Here is an 18,605-nt window from a genome sequence, read left to right as displayed (position 1 = left end):
CAGCCAATTTAACTATCAGGATTCGATCTCAGTGGGCGGGGCTTGGAAATCACCAGGGGTCCCAAGGGATCACCAGGACATTTTCCAACACCAGGGGGAGACTCTTAGGCCTGCTGGAGAATGTTTCCCTCCAAAAGTACTCCTACGGTTGGATTGGGACGTTCCACAAGGCCTCAGATTCACAATCCTTTGTGTTAACCTCGGTTCACGTGTCTGGTGGTCAGCCTCTGGGCTCTGGCCCAACAGATCCTTTCACCTGAATCTTCCACACTGGAGCATTAAGGTCAAAAGTCAGAACATGTGTTCCTAACAGTGAACACTGATACTGAGCTGAGAGATGTTTGTAGAATGAGTGCTAAGGACCGAGTCAGGCTCAATGTGACTAATGTTTTACTGACAGAGAAACAATCCAATGCTGGACAATGTGTACATGTAATGTTTCTGTGGAAGCTAACCAGGACATGTCCCGGTGGTCCTGTGGATTGACCACATGACAGCGTGCTGCGTTGGTGTTCTGGGACTGGGCTCAGGGTCCAGAGTCCAAGTTGATTATATTTTATTCCTTTTATTTTTAGGACCAATTTCTTCAGCCCTGTTTCTTCCACTTTGGGTTCATTTCCAACATGAAACCCTTCCTCTGGTTTCAGGACTTACACGGGGTCGTCCATGCCTTTATCTTTTCACCACTAGATCTCTGTCCCGCCCTGTACACTGGTACACAGGTTCACTGTGAAGGAGTTAGTGACGTCTCCAGGTGTCGTACATGTGAACGGAGTCCACTTGTTCACGTGTACGACTCCTGAACATGTCCAGCAAGATATTTAGAGACATCTAGTGGTGAATTTACATATTTAAAACAACTGAACCTCGAGGACATGAGGACTTTCAAACTGTTTTCACTCATGAACTCTGTAAATTAGTGTCTGGACATTTTCTGGAGTTTGATTTTAACATATGAAGAACTAGTGGAGCAGCAGGAGGCCGGACATGACGTATAAATCCTGCTGTGGAAAGATCAGTGTTGTTGTTTACAGCTCATCCACACCGGCCTCAGGCCTCATCACCAAAAGCTCTGGAATCTCCTCGTGTTCCCAAGTTGACGTCTTCGTCTTCTACGTGTACGGCTCCTCTTCTTCATCCTGAGATATTTGAGTTCTTCCAGTTTCACGTCCGTCACGTGTTAGAAACCTCATCAACACGTCCACTTGGTCTCTGTGAATCCTCTGGACATTCACCTGCCCTATTCTCACATGGACTCACTCAGAAACTTTATTAGGAGGCTGCAGGAAAAGTTCCAGAAAATGTCCAGAACAACTTGACTAAGACTTCTGGTCTGAAAACAGAGACAGTGATGTTTAGTCAAAGTCCTTTATTTTCACACATGAACTCAGTTTAATTTACAGTTAAGTTTTATTCTGTATCCAGGTTGGAGTGCTGCAGTCTGTCAGAGATCAGCTGTTCTTCTCTGGCTTCAGCTCTGAGGTCAAACCCCTCTCATCTGAGAGACCTGAATCTGAGTGACAACTACCTGCAGGACTCAGGAGTGAAGGAGCTGTGTGGTTTTCTACAGAGTCCAACCTGTCGACTGGAGACTCTGGGGTCAGTTCACTGACTGACTTTTGTAGATCTCATATCTACAAAACCGCATTTGTACACAATTTATCTCATTTACTTATAATTTAACATAATTCCTCTTTATACATAACTTAAATCCATTCATTAATTAATCTGTGACATTTTAAATATTCAGCTACTTGTTAAAACACTGAGTTTAGTTCTGGATTTCATAAACTGATCTGCAGGACAGAGACCGGGTCCAAATAATCTATTTTTCCTGAATCAGGACTCATTTTTTAGTCTAACATGTCTGATTTTAGATTTATCTTCCATGTTATGAGTCTGAGCTGACATGAATATGTGTCTGTTATTTTCACACATGAACTCAGTTTGATTTACAGTTAAGTTTTATTCTTTATCCAGGTTGTGGAGCTGCAGTCTGTCAGAGATCAGCTGTTCTTCTCTGGCTTCAGCTCTGAGGTCAAACCCCTCTCATCTGAGAGAACTGGATCTGAGTGACAACGACCTGCAGGACTCAGCAGTGAAGGAGCTGTGTGGTTTTCTACAGAGTCCAACCTGTCGACTGGAGACTCTGAGGTCAGACATCATGTTTTAATGTTAAAGGTTCACTGTAAATATAATATAAATTATTTAATTCTCAAGTCTGTAAATATATAGTATTTATTCATAAAGTATGTAAATATACAGTATTTAAATGTGAAGTATTTAAATATAAAGTATTTAAATATTAATGTCTCATTCTAAAGTAAAGAAAACAAAAACTTGTCCAATTCAGATGAAACTAATGAAAACATCTCTAGGATTCTTTTCTCTTCAGTTTCTAACAATGGATCCTTTCACCTGAATCTTCAACACAGGAGCATTAAGGTCAAAGGTCAGAACATGTGTTCCTAACAGTGAACACTGATACTGAGCTGAGAGATGTTTGTAGAATGAGAGCTGAGGACCGAGTCAGGCTCAATGTGACTGAAGTTTTACTGACAGAGAAACAATCCAATGCTGGACAATGTGTACATGTAATGTTTCTGTGGAAGCTAACCAGGACTTGACCTGTGGTCCTGTGGACTGACCACATGACAGCGTGCTGCGTTGGTGTTCTGGGACTGGGCTCAGGGTCCAGAGTTCAAGTTCATTATATTTGATTCCTTTTATTTTTAGGACCAAGTTCTTCAGCCCTGTTTCTTCCACTTTGGGTTCATTTCCAACATGAAACCCTTCCTCTGGTTTCAGGACTTACACGGGGTCGTCCATGCCTTTTATCTTTTCACCACTAGATCTCTGTCCCACCCTGTACACACGTGTTCCTCAGGCTCCCTGCACCACTTTCAACTGGTCAAACTGCTGCTCAGATCATCACCACTTCAAGAGAACATGATCATAGAACTGCTTGCTCTTTCACACATGAACTCTGAAACATGTTCTGACAAGTGGGTCGGACATTTTCTGGAGCTGAAGCAGCAGCAGGAGATTGTCCGGGTCCGACTCGTTCACAGCAACAGGAACATGTGGGAACATTCAGACGAGGGGTGGAGCCAAAATACATATCTCCATTATAACAATGGTTAGGTTAAGTTATGTAAAGTTACAGGTTCACTTTGAAGGCGTTAGTGACGTCTCCAGGTGTCGTACATGTGAACGTAGTCCACTTGTTCACGTCTACGACTCCTGAACATGTCCAGCAAGATATTTAGAGACATCTAGTGGTGAAGTTACATATTACAAACAACTGAACCCCGAGGACACGTCTTCTACGTGTACGGCTCCTCTTCTTCATCCTGAGATATTTGTGTTCTTCCAGTTTCACGTCCGTCACGTGTTAGAAACCTCATCAACACGTCCACTCGCTCTCTGTGAATCCTCTGGACATTCACCTGCTCTATTCTCACATGGACTCACTCAGAAACTTTATTAGGAGGCTGCAGGAAAAGTTCCAGAAAATGTCCAGAACAACTTAATTCAGACTTCAGGTCTGAAAACAGAGACAGTGATGTTTAGTCAAAGTCTTTTGTTTTCACACATGAAGTCAGTTTAATTTACAGTTAAGTTTTATTCTTTATCCAGGTTGGAGGACTGCAGACTGTCAGAGATCAGCTGTTCTTCTCTGGCTTCAGCTCTGAGGTCAAACCCCTCTCATCTGACAGAACTGGATCTGAGTAGAAACAACAACAACCTGCAGGACTCAGGAGTGGAGGAGCTGTGTGATTTTCTACAGAGTCCGACCTGTCGACTTGAGACTCTGAGGTCAGTTCACTCACTGACTTTTGTCAATCATCATATCATATCTATAAAACAGCATTTATACACAATTTGTCTCATTAATTCTAATTGAACATAATTCCTCTTCATACATTACTTAAGTCCATTCATTAATTAATCTGTGACATTTTAAATATTCAGCTACTTGTTAAAACACTGAGTTTAGTTCTGGATTTCCTAAACTGATCTTCAGGACAGAGACCGGGTCCAAATAATCTATTTGTACTGAATCAGGACTCATCTTTAGTCCAACATGTCTGATTTCATATTTATCATCCATGTTATGAGTCTGTGCTCACATGAATATGTGTCTGTTATTTTCACACATGAACTCAGTTTAATTCAAAGTTGTATTCTTTATCCAGGTTGATGAACTGCAGTCTGTCAGAGATCAGCTGTTCTTCTCTGGCTTCAGCTCTGAGGTCAAACTCCTCTAATCTGAGAGAACTGGATCTGAGTGACAACGACCTGCAGGACTCAGAAGTGAAGGAGCTGATTGATCTACAGCATAATCCAACCTGTCGACTGGAGACTGTGAGGTCAGTAGATGGTTGGAGTCAGTCCACGCTGCTTTCATCAGTATTTTACTAAACACAGTCAGTATCACAGATCCAGGGTCTGTGCTACCAAGCAGGATTTGTGGTTATCAGGTTAACTTCAGGTTTAGTGTTTTCAGTTCTACGAAGCTCGTCCACTTCTTAATGAGGTAAATCACCATGGTAACTTCTGATGAAGTTGGAGATCAACCAGTATAGAAGCTCCGCCCACTGACCACAGTGACTCTACACCAGTGTTTCTCAAACTTTTTCTCTCATACCCTCTTTGGAGCTCGAATATTTTTTCAAACCTACCCGTTCCGCTGCCCCAACAAAATGATGATAAAATGGGCCAAGTTTAACATGCGTATTTATATAACATACACATGAGCATTAAATCCACATTACTTTCAGGAATTTCTGATAAGAAAACTTTTTCCAACAGTTTTTGGTGACATGTGTCATTTTTTCAAAAAATAGTGCCATAAATTTGCTTAAATTCAAGCAAATTTATATAATAATAATTTAACTTTTGGTGACATTTATCACTACATTCCTCCATCATTCTTTACTTTTTCAATAATAGAAATAAAATAAATTATTATTGCATGTGACGGGGGTGTAGTGTTTCTAAGTGTCTTCTTAATTTGTTGGGTCTCAGAGAGTTTTCAGACATAAAATACACACTGGTCTCTCCTCATGTCCTACTCCATTGACTGTGAACCCAAGAGCAAGACAGGCTTCATCCTACTTTCTTTTCAACTTGGTTTTTGAACACTGTCTCATTTAGATTTAGATTTAGATTTAAATTTAACATTTAGATTTAGCATTTAGATTTAACATTTAACATTGAAGTGTAACATTTAACATTTGGATTTAAATATTTAAAATATCTCTAAGTTGACAAATATTGTTGTAAATGTGCAAAAAAAGTGACTCTCAAAAATTCACACCAGTTTTTTAAACATGGTTTGAAGCTAAATGTGACAAAATGTTGCTGTTATTTTCAGCGTGAGCTGCTTTACAAACGGCACCCCATAGAGGTCCATCTGTCTCCTCTGGTCCCAGTTTGTCAGAAGCAGATGTTCATCAACACACAGTGAAACATGGCTTCACCTGTAACAGCAGTAAATCCACCTCTCAGGTGTCCACTCTGCAGTTTGACATGCAGAGGACACACACTGAGCTCTTAGCGTGTTCATTCCAACACGTGAACATGAAGCAGAGAGGAACCTGCTCCACCTCTGAACAGGACTGAAGTCCCTGCTGCTCTTTCTACTGGATGAGCTGCATCACTGACTCACAGCTGATGAAGTGAGTCTCTGTGACACTGATGTCTTCTTCTCTCAACAGCTGGGAGGGGGCATCTTGGTGAAGCTGAGTGTGAAGAGGACAGTGTGAAGAGGACAGTGTGTGTGGACGGAGGCTGAGCTGTGTCCTGAGGATCCAGAGGCTGAAGCAGCAGCAGCTTGTGTGTAGTCTCCAATCTACACAACCCCTAATCTGCATGTGTTTGTGAGATGAAGCCGGAGCACCTCAAGATTCAAGATTTTTTATTATCAAATGCACAACAATAACATTAAGCAGTCGCTGGCAGTGAAATGCTTGAGTCTCAGGCTCTCTTCTAACAATGCTCAAGTAATTACAACCTATACAATAAAATAAAATAGAAATAGTATAAAATAGAATAAAATAGAATAAAATAGAATATCACAATTTAAAATAGAAAATAAAGGATATATATCTAAATATATATATATATAAACAGCTGAGGAGAAAATAAAACAACAATAGTGCAAATGTTCAAATATGTCACAGAGAGGAGTTTAAAAGTCTTATGGCCTGGGGGATGAAACTGTCTCTGAGCCTGGTGGTGCGGGCCCGGATGCTGCGGTACCGTCGGCCAGATGGCAGCAGGCAAACATTTTTATGGATGGGGTGAAAGGGGTTTTTAATAATCCGGCTGCTCTTCTTCCTGCACCGCTGGGTGTAGAGGTCCTCTTTGGATGGTAGCGCTGTCCTGGTGATGTGCTGGGCGGACTTCACCACCCTCAGTAAAGCCTTACGGTGCAGGGCGGTGCAGCTGCCATACCAGGCGGTGATGCAGCCAGTCAGGATGCTCTCTATGGTGCACCTGTAGAAGTTGCAGAGAATCCTGGAGTCCATGTGGAGCTTCCGCAGCCTGCGGAGGAAGAAGAGCCGCTGTCTGGCCGTCTTCCTGATGGAGTCTGTGTGATGGGTCCAGGTCAGGTCATCAGTGATGTGGACCCCGAGGAACTTGAAGCTGCTGACTCGCTCCACCGTGGTCCCGTTGATGGAGAGGGGGGCGTGTTCTTCTCCTCGTCATGCAGACTCCACACAGGAACACCCCATCTGAACCGGATTCAAACCAGCAACCTTCTTGCCCCGATTGTGTGTTTATTTACTCTGTGTGTCTAAAACCACATTCTGTGTATATGTTTGTTTATGATCTTAAGGTTCCTGGATTCACGTCACAAATTGTTTTAGTTCAACACAAAGTTAAACACATTGAAATCACTTTGAGTTTAAAATCAGAGTTTTGTCTTTGACACAAAAGATCAAAACTCTGGACTTAAAAATGGGACGTTTTCATTTCTGCATCAGGTGCAGAGCGGTGGTGGCTTTTCTACTTTTGACCCACAGGTGGCGCTGCAGTATAACAGCAGCACATCCCAGTCAAAGCCTTTATATTCAGTCTATGAGTCAAACACATGGATCATTTCCTCTGTGACAAACCAGATGTAACAAGAAGAAAAACATCTCAGAGAGAAAAGTTCTGTTTCTACTTGTCTCTGCTTTAATGCTCAATAAACATCCTTCCACCGACTTCACTGGAATCATGACTCTGCTTTTCTTTCCTCTTCAAACAAACTGGTGGAAACATTGGTGCAGGTAAAAGAACAAAATTACCAGTTTGACATAATGGAAACCAGCAGAAGAAAAGTGAATGAGACATTTACAGTATGAAGAAAAGTGGATGAAGAGCAGAGCATCTTTAAGTCTCTGAGGAAACTGTCTATTAAACATTTTACCATATTTAATAGAAAACTGACCCGAGGACGTTTTATACAAACGTAGATGAAGATTGTTGTTGTACGTTCTCGACCACCACCTCAGAACAACCACCAGGGGGAGACTGTAGCAGGCCTCTGGGAACAGCTGCATGCTGGGAAATAATTGATGATGGGAGGTTCACAGCAGAGACAAGGGACAGAAAGTGTCTGAGAGATGATGTCCTGAAGACAGTGGACATTTTGGGCCTGTTGTGTTGAACAGTTTGTGTTATTTTGTGGAGACACTTGTCTCAACATGATGGTTTCACTTCCTGTTCAAGCCCGTCTCAGTTCTTTGTGACTTCAGGATAAGAAATGTTTGACAGAGTCAGTTCCTGACCGGCTCCAGTTCTCACTGTGTGGAGAGGTCATCATGTGACTTTGTGATGATCCTCAACACACGTGTGTCAGTGTAACATGTGACTTCGACGCCATATTCATGAACACGCTGCTCTAACATCTGTCCAGCAGATGTTGAAGCTCTGAGTTAGAATTCCATCAAACACATTTATGGGATAAACTTTATACTTATAATGAAAAGCTTGTGCTCGTAATGAAATTCTACATCTGATCAATATGTCTCAATATAAACAGCCTGACAGCAGATCAATACATTTATTTTTGATTATTTATCAGTTGATCAAATTCACCAAACAAAACCATTTAAATGCAAAACACAAAACCTCTAATCCAGAAAAGAATCAGAAAGAAAAATAATCTGATGTAATCTGCTGCTCGTTCACAAGACGCTCATCAGCTCAGTAGCTCAGCTTCAGGTTAGTGTTTGGTTACTTTAAGATTCAGGTTTAGATTAGATTCAGGTTTAGGTTCAAGTTTAACATCTCTCTCTCTCTCTCCCTCTCCCGCTCTCTCTCTCTCTCTCTCTCTGATGGTTGTTTCTGTGAGGTGTTAGCTCCGCCCAGCGTCTAATTCAAATCTAATAATCTTTATTTAAAGCTGCTCACACACACATAGTAATAATAAGTTTGAAACGACAACAAGCTTCTTCAGTTTATTAATATTCTGTGTCTCAGCTGAGATTTAAATATTAAATTAAATCCCAGGTGTCATCAACTCATCAGTTTTTTAAATGACTCATGTTTCTCTCAACCCACAGAGACACGTTCACAAGCAGCTCAGAGTTTTTAGTTTCACTCAGCTGACACAACGTTCAAGTTTCCTCTCAACAACTCAACACGGAAATAAAGAAAGTCTTGTTTATTATATGAAGCAATAGATGGTGTGTTTTTTAACAAATTTATTTTGCACAGATTTCATTTTCTGTTTTTATTTGAAGAGGAAAAAACAGTAAAGTAACTCAAATGAGGTGAAATGATGAAGAGCTGCTCGGCCTCATAAAAGAAGAAAACAGTAAACAACAGCAGTTTTTATGTCTTTAATATTTAGAAGAAAGATCTAAACACATTTAACCTTTAATCTCACATTGTCGTGTTCTTTTATCCCAAATATGAGAAGAGCCGGTCTCGGTTTGGTTCAACAAGTATTTATTAAGAAGTAATGAAAAGGTATGAAAAGTTACAGCAAAGCAATGGGCCCTCTAGCGGCACCGGGGAGTCACAAGTCGCACAGCACGGACAGTGGTTGATATATTTTATAACAGTAGGTATAACTTGATCGGTCAAAAATGAAGGGGAGTCTTCCTTGATGGTGCGCAGGCGTAGCTCCACCCTCTTGGCACTGGAATCAGGAAATGGTGAGGAGCCTTATCAGACCTCTTATGAAACAGATTGTGAGACTGACCAGCGATGTGACGCACACACATTCTAACTAACTTCAAGATTAACACCAAGAGGCAGCGGTTATTACAAGTCATTAAGTGAAGGCCATATATCTGACCCAAACTGCTCCTGCCCCCACCTTCCTGCATTTGTTTAGAGTTCAGTTCTATTGACATCTTCACACACACACACACAAACACACACACAGACAAACATAGATTTAAAATCCCAACAACCTCTTGATTTGAAAAGCTCAAATACTTTACAACTGCCCCTCATTTCCCATTTCACAGCCATGTCTGTGAGGAGGAGGCCACCTAGTTTCCAGACTTTGCTTTTACATCTTGGTGTCGATCTTCACCTCTTTAATAAAAATGTATTCAAGCTGCAGAACCAGCAGATCAAAGTCATTTATCTTTTGTTTAACATGATGTTGTTACAGTTAAAGTGACACGTCGGCCATCTTTATTTAAAGTCTTTGATCTTAAGTCTCCTCGAGGATCAAAGTTTCTTTTACATGTTTGAAGTGGAGTGAGAGAACAGTTCTTCAGTTTCTTGACATCTGCATCTTCACCACTAGATGTCACTAAATCTGACACATTAGTCCTTAAAAAAAACAAATGTGTCTTTTAACCATTGAAAGAAACATGAGGTTTTGACATCATCAGAGCAAGTAAGACATTTTAAAACCATCTTTAAGGTCGTTCACCTTAGAACCTGTTGGATCTTATCCGAGGTTCCACCACCTTGTTTTCTCCAGTGTTGCAGCAGCGACAGCAGAAGTGTCGTCTGATGTGGTCGTTGAGCTTCTTCTCTCTGACGTCGTAGATGAACTGAGCAGACGTGGCAGCACATTGGTGAACAGGAAGGTGACGAAGAGGATGGTGGTGTGGTAAAGTCTTCTGAAGGAGATTTCCACAATAAAGTTGAACTCAAGTATCAACCCAACGTGACGTCACAGGCTGGTTGGTGAGCTGCTGCTCTGAAGCCTCACTTTGACTTTTTGTTCAGCGCCATCTTGTTTAAAAAAAAAACAGAAGTAACCATATTTGGAGGAGCAGGGGGTGGAGTCTGACTGAGAGCTCGATGGCATGCCCCCCTGTACCCATTGGACGGTGCTAGATGTCAATCATAAAGTGGTGTCACACCTGGTGTTAACATCCGTCTGCTGATCGCACAGCACATGAAGTAACTGAGTGTTGGTTTGATTCCAGAGTTTATGAGGCTCATTTAAACATCATGATGAATCACATTGTACGGCTCAGTCCCAGGAGACGCTCACAGTCTGGACTCAGTGTGAAAGAGAAGATCTGGATTCATGATCCCACAACGTCCATTATTAACTAAATACATGATCCTAAGTTTGTTATCTACACTACCAACTTCTATTGCTGCTAGTCCTGTATCAATACTCTTCATATTCATAGCTATTTCTTACTGTACATATCTTATTTATTTACTTATTCCACTTTACATATGTAAATACTAATAATACACTTTTACTACTTTTTTTGCACTTCTGTTTCGATGCTGATCTGCATTTCGTTGTCTCTGTACTTGTACTCTGTGCAATGACGATAAAGTTGAATCTAATCTAATTTTAAATCTAAGTTTGTAATCTACATCATAACCATTACAATAAAACATTAACTGTGAACCAGTTAATTTTTATGGGTATGAACTGGACTTTGAACTGGGTGGTTTCAAGATTGAACTGGTTCAACAGGGAAGAGAAGCATAAGAACAGGGAAGTGTCAGACTCCATTTTCACCTGGACGAGCAGAAGGAAGGAAAGTGAGCAGGTGAGTGTGAACACAACTTTCTGAAAGTTTCACTGTCTCACTCTCACACCTGCTGTTAACATCCGTCTGCTGATCACATGACTCTAAGTTTGTTAGTTCACACCTGGTGACAGACGTCATGTGATCGGATCCCAGAGACAGATGTGAACAGCAGGTCAGAAACAGAGAGACTTCAAAGGACTAATTAACAGAGTTAACTCCCAGTTTCACTTTTTATCTTCATCACTCATCTGTTCATCAAGTGTTTAATAACACAACGTGTTTTCACAATCATAGGTTACAGCAGTGGTCACCAACCAGTCGAGAGTCTTCACTGTAGATCCCAGTAAAGCTCTGGACTCACTGGCTGAGGTGTGAGGAACATCGACCTGCAGAGCCAGGTACACACACACACACACACACACACACACACATACAACTTTATGATTTTTTGTGTGAGTTTTAAATTGAATATAAAGTTGAAGAGCTTGTGTTTGACCTTCATTTGGGCACAAAGCCATAGAACTGTGTGGAGATACAGAGTGCTGCTTCAAGCTGCTGACTGATGTGCTCTCAGTGTTACTGTCTATAAAGTTCTGTAATTCATTTCCAGCCTTTATGACGTGAACATGAGACAAGATGTTGAGTTTCCTTCTCTTAGTGGCCGGGGGTTGAAGGACACATGAACTTTTACAAGCTTGTATTAATTAACTTTAATGTAGTTTATTGGTTTGAGTGTAGATTAGGAAATGCTCAAGTTGCAACAATTCTTTTTTATTGAACGTTTGTTTGTGGCTGTGCAGGTTTATTGGTGGATTTACAAATGACATAAACTAATATTACATGAAAGGGAACTTTATTATTGTACTTGTACAATATTACACCTCCACACCCTTATTGGCTGGTACCCAAAAAATTCCTCCAGAGACCCCCAACAAAACCAGCGGTCTCTTGATTGGTAATCAAAAACAAAATTAACGAGAAAAAAACCACTTCTTCTTACAAAGATGAGATGAGAAATTTTAATGAAATACCCGTAAACAGGCAAAACATAGTTCAAAATCTCCGCGCCACTAACGCGTTCACCACCACCACTCACTCGAACCGGTAACAGAAAGAGAGGACAGACAGACAGACAGGGAGAGAGAGAGACAATTGTCCTTCACCTTCCTCAGGTTTCTGATGTGATCACTGTATTTCCTTGTATATAAGAAGTCATGTGTACTCAAATAAATACCAGTACTACAAACTATGAAGCCCTGCATCTATTTCACAACAAAACCATTTAAAAATAAATGAATTGATTCAGTCGACAGAAACACTGGAGTGCTTTTATTTTGAAATGAGTCGGCTACAGGAACTGTTGCAATTTTTTTTGTTTGTGACGTTTTCAACAGATAAACATTGAAACTGGTGTGAAAGATCATTTCACTGTGTTCTGCTGTAAACTGAGTGCAGAACCAGAAGGAAATAGACCAGACCTTGAATATCTAGAAGAGCAGCGTGGCCTGAACCACAACTGAGCCGCAGCCGGTGCAACATGGACGAGGACACTTCAGAGCAAGTTGGACCCTCACACACAAAGTAAGAGACCTGCTACAAACATGTGAAGCTCCAAACTGAATCCTCACAGAATGAACCAGTGAATGATGTGTTCTGAATAAAACATGTTTGTGTTTGCAGAGGTCAGGACCACAGACTGAGAGCAGAGTCTCCAGGGTCCAGCTGTCTGTCTCTGAAGAGTAACATGTCCAAAGAGTATCCTCTAAACTTCAGTAAAGAACCTGGACCCTCACACACAAAGTAAGAGACCTGCTACAAACATGTGAAGCTCCAAACTGAATCCTCAGAGAATGAACCAGTGAATGATGTGTTCTGAATAAAACATGTTTGTGTTTGCAGAGGTCAGGACCACAGACTGAGAGCAGAGTCTCCAGGGTCCAGCTGTCTGTCTCAGAGGAGTTCCAGGTTCAAAGATCTTCTTCTATTCTTCAGTAATGAACCTGGACCCTCACACACAAAGTAAGAGACCTGCTACAAACATGTGAACCTCCAAACTGAATCCTCACAGAATGAACCAGTGAATGATGTGTTCTGAATAAAACATGTTTGTGTTTGCAGAGGTCAGGACCACAGACTGAGAGCAGAGTCTCCAGGGTCCAGCTGTCTGTCTCTGAAGAGTAACATGTCCAAAGAGTATCCTCTAAACTTCAGTAAAGAACCTGGACCCTCACACACAAAGTAAGAGACCTGCTACAAACATGTGAAGCTCCAAACTGAATCCTCAGAGAATGAACCAGTGAAAGATGTGTTCTGAATAAAAACATGTTTGTGTTTGCAGAGGTCAGGACCACAGACTGAGAGCAGAGTCTCCAGGGTCCAGCTGTCTGTCTCTGAAGAGTAACATGTCCAAAGAGTATCCTCTAAACTTCAGTAATGAACCTGGACCCTCACACACAGAGTAAGAGACTGTTTCTACTGGGACCTGCTCTGAAGAGGATCTAGTTTCCTCTAGTGTGGCCCCTGCATTAGGACACAGCTTCATTGAAGTTGGTGACTAATCTCTCAGAATCACTCAAAGAGCTCAGACCTCCACCAAGAACCAACACTCTCCTTATGAAACCACTTTGAAATCCACTAGAGACTCATTTTGATTTGGATCTGCACCAAATTCCACACACTGGTAAACATCAGTCCTATGAACATGTCTATGAAAGAGGACCCCCCCCCCCCCCCCCCCCCCCCCGATCTGGTTCACAGACCACAACCTTCCACCAAGTTTACTGGTAATCTGTTGTTTTTTATAATCCCACTAACAAACCGACCAACACAAAAACATACTGGGTGAAAACAAAACCTCCTTGACAGAAGTGATGACAACCTGTGACTGTGACATGTGAGTTATCAGGACATGTCTTCACAGAGAGAGGAAGAGGAGTCATGTTTGTGAGGAGGAGCAGTCGTCCTGCTGTGCTTTGTGTCAGGACGTCCTGAAGGATCCAGTCTCCACCAGCTGTGGACACTGGTTCTGCAGACAGTGCATCACCTCATACTGGGACCAGTCTGGTTCTTCAGGAGAATCCTCCTGTCCCCAGTGTGGACAAAGATCCAGAAGAGGAGCTGGAGGTCAGACAGCCGGTCAGAGCAGCACTGTACATGTGTCTGCTGATGTCTTCACTTCTGACAACAGCACATGTGGTTTTATTTTGTTCCTTCATACAGCATCAACATTTAACATCGTTAGAAAAGCACAAAGTTAAAAAGCTTTTATTTTCTGTAGTTTTTCTGTATCTGATGAAAACAATCAGCAGATTCTCAGATTCTCTGTCTCTCACATTGTTTCTTGTCTTTCAGCAGATCGTGGTCTGCAGGAGGTTTTAGATGAACATAAGCTCAGTCTGAGGAGGAGATGTGAACATGTGACTGAAGGAAGTGATGAAACAGGAAGTAGAACCCTCCTCAACAGGATCTACACTGAGCTCTACAACACAGAGGGACAGAGTGAAGAGGTTAATACTCAACATGAGGTGAGGCAGCTTGAGACGGCTTCCAAGATGAAGATCCTCCAGGACACTCCCATCAAGGTCCACGACATCTTTAAAGCCTCCACTGACCAGCAGAGCAGCATCAGAGTCGTCCTGACCAACGGCGTCGCTGGCGTTGGAAAAACCTTCTTGGTGCAGAAGTTCACTCTGGACTGGGCAGAGGGTTTAGAGAACCAGGATGTGGGTCTGCTGGCTGTGCTTTCGTTCAGGGAGCTGAACCTGGTGAAGGACCAGCAGCACAGTCTTCTCACGCTGCTCCATGTTTTCCATCCAGCGTTACAGAAGCTCACTGCAGAGACGCTCGCTGTCTGTAAACCTTTGTTCATCTTTGACGGCCTGGATGAAAGCAGACCTTCTCTGGACTTCAACCACAGGGAGCTTGTGTCTGAGGTCACACAGAGGTCATCAGTCAACGTGCTGCTGACAAACCTCATCCGGGGGAATCTGCTTCCCTCGGCTCTCGTCTGGATAACCTCCAGACCTGCGGCGGCCAATCAGATCCCTCCTGCATGTGTTGACAGGGTCACAGAAGTCCGAGGCTTCACTGACGCCCAGAAGGAGGAGTACTTCAGGAGGAGATTCAGTGATGAAGAGCTGTGCAGCAGAATCATCTCACACATCAAGACGTCCAGGAGCCTCCACATCATGTGTCAAATCCCAGTCTTCTGCTGGATCAGTGCTACAGTTCTGGAGCACATGTTGACCACAGACCAAAGAGGAGAGCTGCCCAAGACCCTGACTGACCTGTACTCACACTTCCTGCTGGTTCAGACAAAGAGGAAGAACAACAAGTACGGTGAGGGACATGAGACGACTCCACAGCAGCTGACAGAGGCTGACAGGGACGTTCTCCTGAAGCTGGGGAGGCTGGCACTTAAACATCTGGAGAAAGGAAACATCATGTTCTACCAAGAAGACCTGGAGCGGTGTGGTCTTAATGTCACAGAGGCCTCGGTGTACTCAGGAGTTTGTACTGAGATCTTCAGAAGAGAGTGTGTGATCTTCCAGAAATCAGTCTACTGCTTTGTTCATCTGAGCGTTCAGGAGTTTCTGGCTGCAGTCTACATGTTCCACTGTTACACCGAGAGGAACACAGAAGAACTCAACAACTTCTTGGGAACATATGGGAACAGACAGAGAACCTTCTCCCTGGAAGACCTCCTGAAGAGAACCATGAAGAAATCCCTCACCAGTACAAATGGTCATCTGGACCTGTTTGTTTGCTTCCTTCACGGACTTAGTCTGGAGTCCAACCAGAGAGTCTTAGGAGGCCTGCTGGGTCGGACAGGGAACAATCCAGAGATCATCCAGAGAGTCATCAACAACCTGAAGGAGATGGACAGTTATAACATTTCTCCTGACAGAAGCATCAACATCTTCCACTGTCTGATTGAGATGAACGACCACTCAGTTCATCAGCAGATGCAACAGTTCCTGACGTCAGAGAACAAATCAAAGAAGCAACTCTCTGGGATCCACTGCTCAGCTCTGGCCTACATGCTGCAGATGTCAGAGGAGGTTCTGGATGAGTTGGACCTTGAGAAGTTCTACACATCAGATATTGGTCGTTGGAGACTGATCCCAGCTGTGAGGAACTGCAGGAAGGCTCTGTGAGTCCAGACATGATCAATAACATGTTCAATCAGTGGAGATGAGGCGTTCTTAAAATACACACTGCCTTCTGGGCAGCATGGTGTTGCAGTGGTCAACACTGTTAGTGCAGCCTTTCTGTGAGGAGGAGGTTCTCCTGGTGTCTGCAGGGTTTTCTCTGGGTTCTCCAGCTTCTTCCAAGAACCATAAGACATGGTGATCAGAGTTAGGGTGATAAAATGTGTGATAAAATGTGTGTGTCTCTGTGTGTGTAATAAAGTTATTATTATTATGGATACATGTAACCTTAACCTTTGACCTTTGAACACCTGAATCTAATGAGTTCCTCTGTTAGTCTGAATGAACGCTTGTTCCAAATCTGAAAGAATTCTCTTGAGGAGTTTTTAAGAAAAAGGGGATTTACCAGGGTGAGGGTCAAATGATAATGTTTTGTATGATTGTTGTGTTTTCTGATTTTATTCTCATAGATTTTATTTTCTTTAATTACAGACTGCCTGGTTGTGGACTCTCAGAAACTCAGTGTGAAGTCGTGGCCTCAGCTCTGAAGTCAGACCCCTCACATCTGACAGAACTGGATCTGAGTAAAAACTACCTGCAGGAATCAGGAGTGAAGCTGCTGTGTTCTGGACTGGAGAGTCCAAACTGTCGACTGGAGACTCTGAGGTCCTTAAATCCTTCTTAATTTTTCAGACTTTCTTTCTTATTGGGTCAATATTTATTTAAATTGTCTCAGTTCTGCTCTGCTCACTGTCCCTCAGTCATCTGTCACTCACCCAGCCTGTCAGTCACGTCCACCTCATCAACTCCATTCACCTGCACTCACCTGCTCCTGATCATTAAGAAACTGTTAGTAAATATTATATGGACTGAGGCCGAGCACTCGTTCTCCTCAGGTTTTCAAAATAAGACACATTCTTATTGAAACACGTTGGACAGTTGATAAGTATAGAAACAAACAGGAAGTGACATCAGGAGCCATCCCTACTTTAAACAGTGTTAAATTACACAAACCTGCTCAGTGACCAACACACAGAGAAGAAGCTGACGAATGAAACAATGGTCCAACATGTCTGATCTGATATTTATCTTCAGATCAAAGACTGGACTGAGGTCAGCAGCATGTTGAGAGTCTGTGTTGACATGATGACGATCCACAACAACAGGAGGACACATTCTAATATTCATATTTCTTTATCCAGATTGAAGAACTGCAGTCTGTCAGAGATCAGCTGTTCTTCTCTGGCTTCAGCTCTGAGGTCAAACCCCTCTCATCTGAGAGAACTGGATCTGAACTACAACAAGCTGCAGTACTCAGGAGTGAAGGAGCTGTGTTGTTTTCTACAGAGTCCAACCTGTCGACTGGAGACTCTGTGGTCAGTTCACTGACTGACTTTTGTAGATCTCATATCTATAAAACATAATTTATACACAATTTATCTCATTTAATTCTAATTTAACATAATTCCTCTTCATTTATAACTTGAATCCATTCATGAATTAATCTGTGACATTTTAAATCTACAGCTACTTGTTAAGACTGAGTTTAGTTCTGGATTTCCTAAACTGATATGCAGGACAGAGACCGGATCCAAATAATCTATTTGTACTGAATTAGGACTTGTTTTTAGTCCAACATGTCTGATTTCATATTTATCTTCCATGTTGTGAGTCTATGCGCACATGAATATGTGTTTGTTATTTTCATACATGAAAACAGTTTAATTCAAAGTTTTATTCTTTATTCAGGTTGATGTGCTGCAGTCTGTCAGAGATCAGCTGTTCTTCTCTGGCTTCAGCTCTGAGGTCAAACCCCTCTCATCTGAGAGAACTGGATCTGAGCTACAATGACCTGCAGGACTCAGGAGTGAAGGAGCTGCTGGATTTACAGCAGAGTTCAACCTGTCGACTGAAGACTCTGAGGTCAGTAGATGGTAGTCAAAGGTCAAAGGTCAGTTTCACAGAACATGTTCATGGCCTCTTGAACATGATATCTCATGTCTGTCTTTGGCGGATTTCTTCACATTTTGACCCGAAGATAAACTGATTCTATTTAAGTGGTCAAATTCCTGACAGTGAGTTAGTGTGTGTCCTCAGAGACAGTGTGTCCTCAGAGACAGTGAGACAGTGTGTGTCTTCAGAGTCAGTGAGAAAGTTTGTGTCTTCAGTCAGTGAGACAGTGTGCGTCCTCAGTGTCTGTGAGTCAGTGTGTATCCTCAGAGACAGCCAGACAGTGTGTGTCCTCAGAGTCCGTGAGTCAGTGTGTGTCCTCAGAGACACTTTGTGTCCACAGGGTCACTTAGATAGTGTGTGTCCTCAGAGTCAGTGAGACAGTGTGTGTCCTCAGAGACAGTGTGTCCTCAGAGACAGTGAGTCAATGTCTGTCCTCAGAGACAGTAAGTCAGTGTGTGTCCTCAGAGTCAGTGTGTGTCCTCAGAGACAGTGAGTGTCCTCAGAGACTGTGAGACAGTGTGTGTCTTCAGAGTCA

The 18,605-nt window shown here is 42.4% G+C and overlaps 1 protein-coding gene across 10 annotated transcripts in view; it reads left to right on the top strand.

The window, feature by feature from the left end:
- The window catches only part of LOC128453503 (NACHT, LRR and PYD domains-containing protein 12), a 57,225-nt gene that overhangs the window by 7,032 nt on the left and 31,588 nt on the right, over nt 1-18,605 (top strand). For 3 of the 10 annotated variants that reach the window (XM_053436437.1, XM_053436448.1, XM_053436436.1), the window contains 3 exons: nt 1,426-1,599; nt 1,981-2,154; nt 17,320-17,493. The exons of 3 other annotated variants lie outside the window; for them this stretch is intronic. In XM_053436437.1, coding sequence (XP_053292412.1) covers nt 1,426-1,599; nt 1,981-2,154; nt 17,320-17,493 — 522 coding nt within the window. Of the gene's footprint in view, nt 1-1,425; nt 1,600-1,980; nt 2,155-3,639; nt 3,820-11,268; nt 11,366-12,422; nt 12,549-12,647; nt 12,768-12,866; nt 12,987-13,085; nt 13,206-13,305; nt 13,426-17,319; nt 17,494-18,605 lie in introns of all 10 variants that reach the window. 4 more of the 10 variants (XM_053436435.1, XM_053436446.1, XM_053436449.1 and 1 more) reach the window with 4 other exon arrangements.

The sequence above is a fragment of the Pleuronectes platessa genome, chromosome 12 (assembly GCF_947347685.1).
Source record: "Pleuronectes platessa chromosome 12, fPlePla1.1, whole genome shotgun sequence".
Lineage (NCBI taxonomy): Eukaryota > Metazoa > Chordata > Actinopteri > Pleuronectiformes > Pleuronectidae > Pleuronectes > Pleuronectes platessa.
This window is presented reverse-complemented; position numbering and strand designations above follow the sequence as displayed.